This window comes from Myotis myotis, unplaced genomic scaffold (assembly GCF_014108235.1).
Source record: "Myotis myotis isolate mMyoMyo1 unplaced genomic scaffold, mMyoMyo1.p scaffold_m19_p_2, whole genome shotgun sequence".
In the NCBI taxonomy this organism is placed as follows: domain Eukaryota; kingdom Metazoa; phylum Chordata; class Mammalia; order Chiroptera; family Vespertilionidae; genus Myotis; species Myotis myotis.
The window spans coordinates 100,716,760-100,728,207 of NW_023416324.1; the positions used below are offsets into that span (position 1 = coordinate 100,716,760).

General features: G+C 43.3%; 1 protein-coding gene across 1 annotated transcript in view; it reads right to left on the reverse strand.

Moving 5' to 3' along the window:
• Nucleotides 1-2,176, reverse strand: part of LOC118676260 (sulfotransferase 1C4-like) — a 37,899-nt gene extending 35,723 nt beyond the window's left edge. Inside the window, exon 1 of the mRNA XM_036349863.1 lies at nucleotides 1,947-2,176. Within this exon, the coding sequence (XP_036205756.1) occupies nucleotides 1,947-2,124 (178 nt within the window). The 5' untranslated portion in view covers nucleotides 2,125-2,176. The remainder of the gene's footprint in view (nucleotides 1-1,946) is intronic.
• Between the last annotated feature and the right edge of the window lie 9,272 nt (nucleotides 2,177-11,448).

Genomic DNA, 11,448 nt, shown 5'->3' on the forward strand with positions numbered 1-11,448 from the left:
AAAAAAAAGAAAAAAAGGAGAGGTTGGGAGCTTCAGTCACCCACCAGCCTGAAAACAGCCCTCAGCCCCTCACCCAGACTGGCCAGGCACCCCAGTGGGGACACCCACCCTGAAGGGGGTGCAACCAGATGCAAACAGCCATCATCCCCTCACCCAGGCTGGCCAGGCACCCAAGCGGGACCCCCACCCTGATCCGGGACACCCTTCAGGGCAAACCAGCTGGCCCCCACCCGTGCACCAGGCCTCTATCCTATATAGTAAAAGGGTAATATGCAAACTGACCCTAACAGCAGAAAGACTGGAAATGACTGGTCACTATGACACACACTGACCACCAGGGGGCAGATGCTCAATGCAGGAGCTGCCCTCTGGTGGTCAGGGTGCTCTCACATGGGGAGCTCTGCTCAGCCACAAGCCAAGCTGATGGCTGCCAGTACAGTGGTGGTGATAGGAGCCTCTCCTGCCTCCTCAGCAGCGCTAAGGATGTCTGACTGCAGTTTAGGCCTGCTCCCCCTGTGGCAAGTGGACATCCCCCAAGGGCTGCTGGGCTGCCGGCTGCCAGAGGGATGTCTGATTGCCATCTTAGGCTCAATCCTCCAGGGAGCAGGCCTAAGCCAGCAAGTGGTCATCCCCTAAGGGGTCCCAGACTGCGAGAGGGCACAGGCCGGGCTGAGGGACCCCCCCCCCCCGAGTGCACAAATTTTTGTGCACCAAGCCTCTAGTGTGTGTATGTATGTATGTGTGTGTGTGTGTGCGTGTGTGTGTGTGTGTGTGTGTATATATATATATCTACGTGATCGACCAGTAGCTGTGAGACATTGAAGTTCTGTTGTTTAAGCCACCCAGTACTGGGTTGTAGTTGCCCTATCAGACTAATCAACTACCTGCATAATAGTCACAGTAGTTCAGAGTTTCTTTACGATACTTTCCTTAATCTAAATTAGGACCTGCCAATATTTTCTCATTATCGCTTTCATGTTTATGTGCCTTTAGCACATATTATAACCAAAGACCTACATCTTTGATTTGCTTAATGATTTAATGCCCTCCAGATTGGATTGTAAGGGCAAATATAATGAACATTTTGTCTATCACTATGCCTGGTGCTAGTCTCTGGTGTTTAGAAGATTCATGAAAAGTTATAATTGAATGGGAAAAATTATTAGTATGCATGTATTGACCTGCAGAATCTAATTTAGCTAGTTGTATATCTATACTAATAAAAGGGTAATGTGCTAATTAGGGCGGACGTCTTCCAGATGACATTCGGGACAAAGCCGCAGCGGCTGCAAGGGCCAAGGCTCAGGCTGGCAGTGGCACAAGCAGTGGGGTAATGGGGGCAGCACCTTCCCCTGATACACCAGGTCTCCTCCTGCAGAGGAAGGCCAGACTGTGGCTTAGGCTGAGCCAAGGCAGAGGCAGTTAGGGGCAATCAGGCCGACAGGGGGGCAAGTTAGGGGCAATCAGGCTGGCAGAGGGCCAAGTTAGGGTCGATCAGGCTGGCAGGGAGGGCAAGGTAGGAGTGATCAGGCCAGCAGGGGGGCAAGGTAGGTGCAATCAGGCCAGCAGGCAGAGGCAGTTAAGGGCGATCAGGCAGGCAGGCAGGCAGGCAGGCAGGCAGGCAAGTGGTTAGGAGCCAGTGGTCCCAGATTGTGAGAGGGATGTCTGACTGCCAGTTTAGGCCCGATCCCTGTAAACCAGCAGTCCCCCGAGGGGTCCCAGATTGGAGAGGGTGCAGGCCAGGCTGAGGGACCCCCACCCCCATTATGAATTTCGTGCTCTGGGCCTCTAGTTTTTAATAAATCAAGTACTCTATCTTTAAATAAAACACTCATAGTTTTGTAGAAAAATTTCAGATCTTTTGCCTTTCTATCTGATTTATAGGCAAGTACACTGTTTTACTCCACCCTTGAACTTAGCTGCATCCTACATGCCTATTTACATACCTGCTTTGGGATAGGAAGCAATGAGCAGGTCGTCAGGCTTGGCTTCAAAATTCCAGATTTTATCCCAACTGTTGCACATATTCTTCTCTAGAACAATCCCATCTACTTGGGAAACTTCTGCTGGGGGTATCAAGGCCCATTCTAACTCCTTTTTCTTCTCCACCTTATCATTAGCCATTCTCTCTATCTTGTCTTGGGTTCCAACAGAGGAACGTGACAACTAAATGAAAGGACTCACACAGGTTTTATATACTCAGTGCTTTGGAACGGATCTCTAGTCACTTATGATAGGTATGTTTGTTCAGGCAAAAAAGAGGCCTTATTTGCATGGCTCTCTATATCCTGAGTGGAACTGAACAAATAATGCTAGTATTGTGCCAGAATATGCCTTCCTTATAGCCAGGCTCTGGCAGGACTCCGGCTTGATGTTACCAGAAGGAAGAACAGTGAGAAGGCAGCTCAGCCAAGGGGCCTCCCCAGATCCGGGAGGTCACTTCCTGGTCCTGTGGGCACCCACAAAGATAGGAAATTGAGAGGTGTTATTGAAGGAAAACCTGGGGCAAGTCACCAGGAACCACCCTTCCTTTCTTCATCCAAAGTTAGTGATTCTGTGTTCTGAGCTTGTCATCCATGACATTTGGAGGAATACCTTCCCAAGAATGAGAAGAACTGAGCTTCTGTAAACATGCCACCTGTTAGAAGCATTATGTTGATGTCACCAGTTTGGACAGTTCACCTTGGAATTCCATCCCAACATCCAAGTCTGAATTTGAGAGTTACTTAATTTTCAAGGCGCTGTGGGTTTTTAAATTTTCTTTAAGTGTAAGGTTAGACTGTAATATTTAATGGGTATTACCAGATAGAGGTGTGTTTTTTTCTTAAATCAAGGCATAATTAGCATACAGTAAAATGCACACATCTTAAGTTTACATCTTAATGAATCTTTGTTTATAGATACACCCATATAACTGCCACCAGATCAAGATAGAAACATTTCCTTCACCTCAGAAAGTTCCATCCTACCTCTTTCCAGTTAATTCCTCACCACTAACCCATGTCTAGGCAAATAATGTTTTGACTTTTATTGCCATAAATAAGTATTGCCTAATCTTGAACCTTATATAATGGCATCATATCATTATGTACCCCTTCATATCTGGCTTTATTCTTTCAACATAGTGTTTTTGACATTATTGATAGAGTTGCAACAGTCAGTAGTTTATTTATTCTATTACTATACACCATATAACTGAATATATTATAATTTGTTTAATTGCTACTCTTTGGATGGACATATAGGTTGATTCCAGTTTTGGATGATTATGAATAAAGTTTCTATGAGACTTTAACACTTGCTTTTTGTGTGTAGACATATGCATTAATTTATCTTGGTGTATGCCTAGTATCTGAACTGCTGTGTCATAGATATGATTAACTTGAGTTGAAACTGCCTATTTCCCAGTACATAGATAAGGACACAGTTTAATGACATCAAAAGAGCCACATGACCACCTGTCTGAATGACTGTCTAAAGCTTTCCTTAATTTTGAGATTTTTTTCACTCTGGTAGTGTGGAAGAATGGCAGCCTTATATTTACCTCACTTAGTTGCTGTCTGGTAGCACTGTAAGTTTCACGCTTTCTGTAGTGAATCCAGCATTGTCCTTATGTCACTCTGTGTACTACATTGAAGAGTCAGACTTCAAGTGTTATCTCTGCCAGAATTTCTCTCAGCCTCAAGACGGACTCAACCTTAGCAGGGGGGCGTCTTCTCTCTGTCACCACGAAGGGATTTTAGAGCCCATACTGTTCACTAATGTTCTAGTATGTTTCCTCTGGGTATGTTGGACATTGGCATTAATCGCAGATTTCAAACAAACCATTATAAAGGTCACCTGTGAAACAGTATTTCCCAACTTCAGCCTCAGTTACTGCCACTGCTTCCCCCTGGGGGTTCATCTTTGAAGAAGACCTGCCACCAGGAATCCCTGAGCAGAGGCAGAAGGGGGAAAGTTTGCTAACTACATTGCAGGATAGTTAACAGTTGTGGATGATAAGGGACAAGTAAAGGGACATGCTAATGTGACTAACTCAGGAAAGGCCTGTGTGGTGGCCTTGCAAATTCAAGAGACCTAAAGTAACCACAAAGGATGGTCTGAAATTAAAACCCTTAATTAAAAAGTAGTTTATATTTGGTAGTCAGGTCCTAGGCCAGCATCTTCGCTGATAAAGATCAACTTCGATTTTTCCTGAGCCTATTGTCTTTTTGCATCTAAGATAACATATTTGTGGAATGTCAGGGTAAGTTGTAACTTCCCTTTTTCTGGACTCCTCAGGGCACAACCCTGGTGCCAGGAGCAGACAACAAATTCCCTCATTGTTATTGTTATCATGTTAATTTTTTTAAAAATTAAATCTTTATTGTTCAGATTATTACAGTTGTTCCTCTTTTTTCCCCCCATAGCTCCTCTCCACCCGGTTCCCAACCCACCCTCTGCCCTTACACCGCCCCCCCTCCGTCCTCATCCATAGGTGTACGATTTTTTTCCAGTCTCTAACCTCACCCCCACACCCTTTTCCCCCCGAGAATTATCAGTCCACTCCCGTTCTATGCCCTTGATTCTATTATATTCACCAGTTTATTCTGTTCATCAGATTTTTTATTCACTTGACTTTTAGATTCACTTGTTGATAGATATGTATTTGCTATTCATAATTTTTATCTTTACCTTTTTCTTCTTCTTCCTCTTCTTAAAGAATACCCTTCAGCACTTCATATAATACTGGTTTGGTGGAAATGAACTCCTTTAGCTTTTTCTTATCTGTGAAGCTCTTTATCTGACCTTCAATTCTGAATGATAGTTTTGCTGGGTAAAGTAATCTTTGTTGTAGGTTCTTGCTATTCATCACTTTGAATATTTCTTGCCACTCCCTTCTGGCCTGCATAGCTTCTGTTGAGAAATCAGCTGACAATCGTATGGGTACTCCCTTGTAGGTAACTGATTTTCTTTCTCTTGCTGCTTTTAGGATTCTCTCTTTGTCTTTTGCTCTTGGCATTTTAATTATGATGTGTCTTGGTGTGGTCCTCTTTGGATTCCTTTTGTTTGGGGTTCTCTGCACTTCCTGGACCTGTAAGTCTATTTCTTTCACCAGGTAGGGGAAGTTTTCTGTCATGATTTCTTCAAATAGGTTTTCAATATCTTGCTCTCTCTCTTCTTCTGGCACACCCATAATTCGGATGTTGGTATGCTTGAAGTTGTCCCAGAGGCTCCTTACACGATCTTCATATTTTGGGATTCTTTTTTCTTTTTGCTTTTCCAGTGGGTGTTTTTTTTAAAATATATTTTATTGATTTTTTTTACAGAGAGGAAGGGAGAGAGATCCAGGGGGTGTTTTTTGCTTCTTCATAGTTCAAATCTTTGACTTGATTCTTCGATCCCCTAGTCTGCTGTTGGGTCTCTGTATAATATTCTTTATTTCAGTAAGTGTATGCTTAATTCTAGTTGGTCCTTTTTCATATCCTCTAGGGTCTCACTAGATTTCTTGAGGGTCTCACTAAACTTATTGGTGGTTTCTAGGAAATTCTTGAAAAACCTTATAACAGTGGTTTTGAACTCTATATCCAGTATTTTGCTTTCCTCCATTTCTGTCATTTGTGACCTGTTTCTTTGTCTCCGCATTTTGGCTGCCTCCCTGTGTTGATAGAGTGTCTTTCTGTGCTAGGTGTTCTATGGGGCCCAATGGCTCAGCCTCTCCAATTACCTGAGGTGGACACTCTTGGTGCACCCCTATGGGAGCTTTGTGCACAGTCTTGTTGTTTTAAGCCTTGATTGTTGATGGTATCAGTGGGAGGAATTGACCTCCAGGCCAGTTGGCTATGAGATTCAGCTGTGTCTATGGTGGAAGAACTTCTGTGCTGGAGACACCCTTATGGGGCAAGACTTGCTGCAGTCAGGCTCTGGTGCTCTCTGAGTCTGCCCTCTGAGTGTGTCCCTTATGAATCTGAGGAGTTGTAATCTGGATGGTCCCACTCTGACTACTGGGTACACTGGCTCTTGGATCTCTAAGGAGGTGCTAATCTAGCCTCTGCCTGAGGCTACCCAGCAGGAGCTATTGAGAGATCTGCAGATTCCTCTTCTTTGTTTGGGGTTTGGAGGTGCCCAGATGAGGCCCAGCTGTGAAGCAATGCAAGCTGCTGTGGGGCCTTGGGCCTTCTTTTGGATGTTCTGGGTCTCTCTGACCCAGCTGCAGTTTGTTAGGTAATTTTAGATTGCAAAGGGCCAGGCCATTCATATGCAAAAGCCTCTGCACACAGCTTGGGTGGGGCGGGGTCTCAGGGAATCAACAGGGCAGAGCAAACATCTATGGCTGATCCTCAGCTCTGCCCTAAGAGGCCCTGGGTCTCAGTGTCCCGTGGTAATTACTGTAAGCACCTCTGAGAGAAAGCCGCCCTCGAGTTCTGCCCAATGCCAGACAGTCCAGTTTCTCCCTGTATGAGTCTGGGTCCCCAGAGACTCACCCGGAACTGGAGTTCAGAGCAATCGGGAGCTTGTGACTCCCTCCTGATTGAAAAAGACAACCGTGTCCTCAGATGCCAGCCCTTTTCGTGTGCACCTCCGTACCTCTGCACTTAACTTCCGCACCTCCTCTGAGTCTCAGTGTGCTTTACTTTTTCCTTCTAATTGTAGAATTTCCACTCAGCCAGCCTTCCTGTGGTTCTGGATGATGTCCGTTTTATCTTGTAGTTGTATTTTTGAAGTTGTAGTGAGAGGCAACAATTTCAGGTGTTTACCTTTGCCGTCTTCTTGGTATCTCCTAATTGTTGACTGTTAACTATCCTATATCTATGTGTAAAGGAAGCATGTGTCAATCATTTTACTTTTTATCCAGTCCCAGAGGTTTCCTGCTTTGCTCTCCAGCTGCCTCCCTAATCTATCACCAACGGATTCCAAGTAACCCTAGGAGATATAACTGTAAACATATTACTACGAAGATGTCTGAGACTTTGCTGCCTATGGTTTCTTCTAGGATTTTTATATTTTTCACAACTTACATTTAAATCTTTTAACCATTTTGAGTATATTCTTGTTTATGGTGTAAGTTGGCGGTCTAGTTTCATTTTTTTGCATGTATCTGTCCAATTTTCCCAACACCATTTTTTGAAGAGTCTGTCTTTACTCCATCGCATGCTCTTGCCTCCTTTTTTTTTTTTTTTTTTTGAATTTAGTCATCAGCTTTATTGGTATTGGGGGAAAGGAAAACTTACAAGGCCTATGTTCCAGTGGAGGGACTTGCACCCTTATTGCTCTGCTTTTATAGGGTGAGCATGAGAAAACAATCCCAGCAATGAAAGGAGGCACCAAGTACTTGGGTGCCAGGCAGTCTGGAGTTGGACTCTAGCTATTTAAAGAAATTACCTGGGAATTCCAGCTGCCAGCACATGAAGTTTGTTGGGAGACACTTCTCCATGGGTTTCTCTTGCTTGTGCACATTTTGTGAACAAAGGCACTGATGGCTTTTATTTTGGACTAACTTTCTAAGGAAGTTTGTATAGTGGACAGCCTTAGGAGACAGAGGTAGTGAGGCCCTCTGGTGCCAAAGGCAAATTTGTTTTTTTTTTTTTTTAATTAAATCTTTATTGTTCAGATTATTACATTTGTTCCTCTTTTTTTCCCCCCCATAACTCCCCTCCTCCCAGTTCCCGCCCCACCCTCCGCCCTCACTCCCCACACACTGTCCTCATCCATAGGTGCACGATTTTTGTCCAGTCTCTTCCCGCATCTCCCACACCCCTTTCCCCCCCAGGAATAGTCAGTCCATTCCCTTTCTATGTCCCTGATTCTATTATAATCACCAGTTCATTCTGTTCATCAGATTATTTATTCACTTGATTCTTAGATTCACTTGTTGATAGATGCATATTTGTTGTTCATAATTTGTATCTTTACCTTTTTCTTCCTCTTCCTCTTCTTAAAGGATACCTTTCAGCATTTCATATAATACTGGTTTGGTGGTGATGAACTCCTTTAGCTTTTCCTTATCTGTGAAACTCTTTATCTGACCTTCAATTCTGAATGATAGCTTTGCTGGATAAAGTAATCTTGGTTGTAGGTTCTTGGTATTCATCACTTTGAATATTTCTTGCCACTCCCTTCTGGCCTGCAAAGTTTCTGTTGAGAAATCAGCTGACAGTCGTATGGGTATTCCCTTGTAGGTAACTGAGTTTCTTTCTCTTGCTGTTTTTAAGATTCTCTCTTTATCTTTTGCTCTTGGCATTTTAATTATGATGTGTCTTGGTGTGGTCCTCTTTGGATTCCTTTTGTTTGGGGTTCTCCACGCTTCTTGGACCTGAAAGTCCATTTCTTTCACCAGGTGGGGGAAGTTTTCTGTCATTATTTCTTCAAATAGGTTTTCAATATCTTGCTCTCTCTCATCTTCTGGCACCCCTATAATTCTGATGTTGGTACGCTTGAAGCTGTCCCAGAGGCTCCTTACACTATCCTCGCATTTTTGGATTCTTTTTTCATTTTGCTTTTCCGGTTGGGTGTTTTTTGCTTCCTCACATTTCAAATCATTGACTTGATTCTTGCGCTCCTCTGGTCTGCTGTCGGGAGTCTGTAAAATATTCGTTATTTCAGTCCGTGTATGCTTAATTTCTAGTTGGTTCCCCAACATAACATCAAGGGTCTCATTAGTTTTCTTGTAGATCTCATTAAGTTTATCGGCGGCTTCTAAACAGTTCTTGAGAGACCTTAAAAGTGTGGTTCTGAACTCTATATCTTCCATTGACAATTTTGTCCTGTTTCTTTGTCTCCGCATTTTGTTATGCTTCCTTGGTGCACCCCGTAGTGGTCTTTGTTCGCAGTCTTATAGTTAAATCTTGATCGTTGTAGCTAATTCCAGGGAGGGTTTGACCTCCAGGCCAAGTGGCTATGAGAATCAGCTGTGTCAGCAGTGAGAGAACTTCTGTTCTCTAGGGAGGTGCTAATCTAGCCTTTGCCTGAGGCTATCCGGCAAATGCCTTTGTGCAGGGCTTGGGTGGGGCGGGTCGAACAGGATCAACAGGGTGGGCCGGAGAGAGCAGTTATGGCGGCTCTCAGTCCTGTCCCCAGGGGCTCTGCCTCTCTGAGTCCCAGCATCTGCTGCAAAGCTCAGAGAGAAAGCTGTACTCGCTCTGACCGAAGCCAGACAGTCCCGCTTCTCCTGTTTGAGTCTGGGTCCCTAAAGACTCGCCCGGATCTGGAGCTCAGATTCTGCGACTCCCTCCCGATTGAAAACGCCAACCGCGCCCTCCACCGCCAGCCCGCTCCGCGCACTCCGCACCTCAGAATTTGACTTCAGCACTGTGCCTCCTCTGAGTGTCCGTATGCGTTTCTCTTTCCTCCTAGTTGTAGGACTTCCACTCAGCCAGCGTTCCTGTGGTTCTGGGTGATGTCCCTTCCGTTTTTTGGTTTCACTTTTGAAGTAGTTGTTCAAAGCAGCAAACTCCAGCGTTAACCTATGCCGCCATCTTGGTTCTCTCCTCTTGCCTCTTTTATCAAATATTAATTGAGCATAAAGACTTGGATCAATGTTAATCAGCAATATTGCCTATATTTCTCTTTCTTTGTAGTGTCTTTATCTGGCTTTGGGATTAGGGTAATGCTGGCCTCATGGAAACAGCATGGAAGTGTTCCTTCCTCTTGAATTTTTGCCATAATTTGAGGAAGATAGGTGTTAGTTCTTTTTTGAATGTTTGGTAAAATTCCCCTGTGAAGCTGTCCAGACCAGCCCTTTTGTTTGCTGGAAGATTTTTTATTACTGTTTTTATTTCTTCAGTAGCTACCAACCTATTCAGGTTTTCTGATTATTCCTAAGTTTTGGAAGGTTGTATTTTTCTAGGAATATGTCCATTTCTTCTAGGTTGTCCATTAGTATTGGAATACAGTTGTTCATAGTAATTTTTTTTTACTCTCCTTTGTATTTCTGTGGGGTTGGTAGTTATTTCACCTACTTCATTTCTGATTTTGTTTATTTGGGTGATCTCATTTTGTTTCTCGGTGAGTCTGGCTAGAGGTTCATCAATCTTGTTTATCCATTCAAAGAACCAGCTCTTGGTTTTATTGATCTTTTGTGGGGTTTTTTTGTTTGTTTGTTTTTTTTTTTTTTTTTGGTCATTATATGCCATTTATTTCCTCTCTGATCCTTATTATTTCCTTCTTTCTACTTTGGTCTTTTTTTTAAAAAAATATATTTTATTGATTTTTTACAGAGAGGAAGGGAGAGAGATAGAGAGTTAGAAACATCAATGAGAGAGAATCATCGATCAGCTGCCTCCTGCACATCTCCCACTGGGGATATGCCCGAAACCCAGGTACATGCCCTTGACCGGAATCGAACCTGGGACCTCTCAGTCCGCAGGCCGACGCTCTATCCACTGAGCCAAACCGGTTTCGGCTCTACTTTGGTCTTTTATTGCTACTCTCTTTCTTTTTTTTAATTTAAATTCTTTATTGTTTGAAGCTGTGGTTCTCAACCTGTGGGTCGCGACCCCTTTGGGGGTTGAACGACCCTTTCACAGGGGTCTCCTAAATATTTCCTGCATATCAGATATTTACATTATGATTCGTAACAGTAGCAAAATTACAGTTATGAAGTAGCAACAAAAATAATTTTATAGTTGGGGGTCACCACAACATGAGGAACTGTATTAAAGGGTCGTGGCATTAGGAAGGTTGAGAACCACTGGTTTAAAGTAAAACATAAGTCTCCTTTTTTCCCCCCATTGACCACTTCCCAGCTACTCCCACACCCCAGCACATGCCCTCACCAGCTCCCATTCCCCCGTGTCTGTGTCCATTGATTATGCTCATATGCATGCATACAAGTCCTTTGGTTTCTCTTACCCCCCCCCTCCCACCCCGCCTTCCCTCATAAGTTGGACAATCTGTTCAATGCTTCTATGACTCTGGTTTTATTTTTCTTCATCAGTTTATATTGTTTATTATATTCCACAAATGAGTAAGATCATGTGATATATATCTTTCTCTGACTGGCTTATTTAGCTTAGCATAATGCTCTCCATGTCCATCCATGCTGTTGCAAATGGTAAAAATTCCTTCTTTTTTACAGCAGCGTAGTATTCCATTGTGTAGCTGTTCCACAGTTTTCTAATCCACTCATCTGCCGATAGGCGCTTAGGCTCTTTGGAAATCTTAGCTATGGTGAATTGTGCCGCTATGAACATAGGGGTGCATATTTCCTTTCTGATTGGTGTTTCTGGTTTCTTGGGATATATTTCTAGAAGTGGAATTACTTGGTCAAACAGGAGTTCCATTTTTTTTTTTTTGTCTAAAGCCATGGATCTCAAATTTTTTTTTTTGCTTTATTTATTTATTTATTTATTTATTTATTTATTTATTTATTTTATTGCTTAAAGTATTACAAAGAGCATTACATATGTCTCCTTTTCTTCCCCCCGCCCTTGACAATCCCCTGGCCTCCCCTACCCCCCAGTGTCTTAT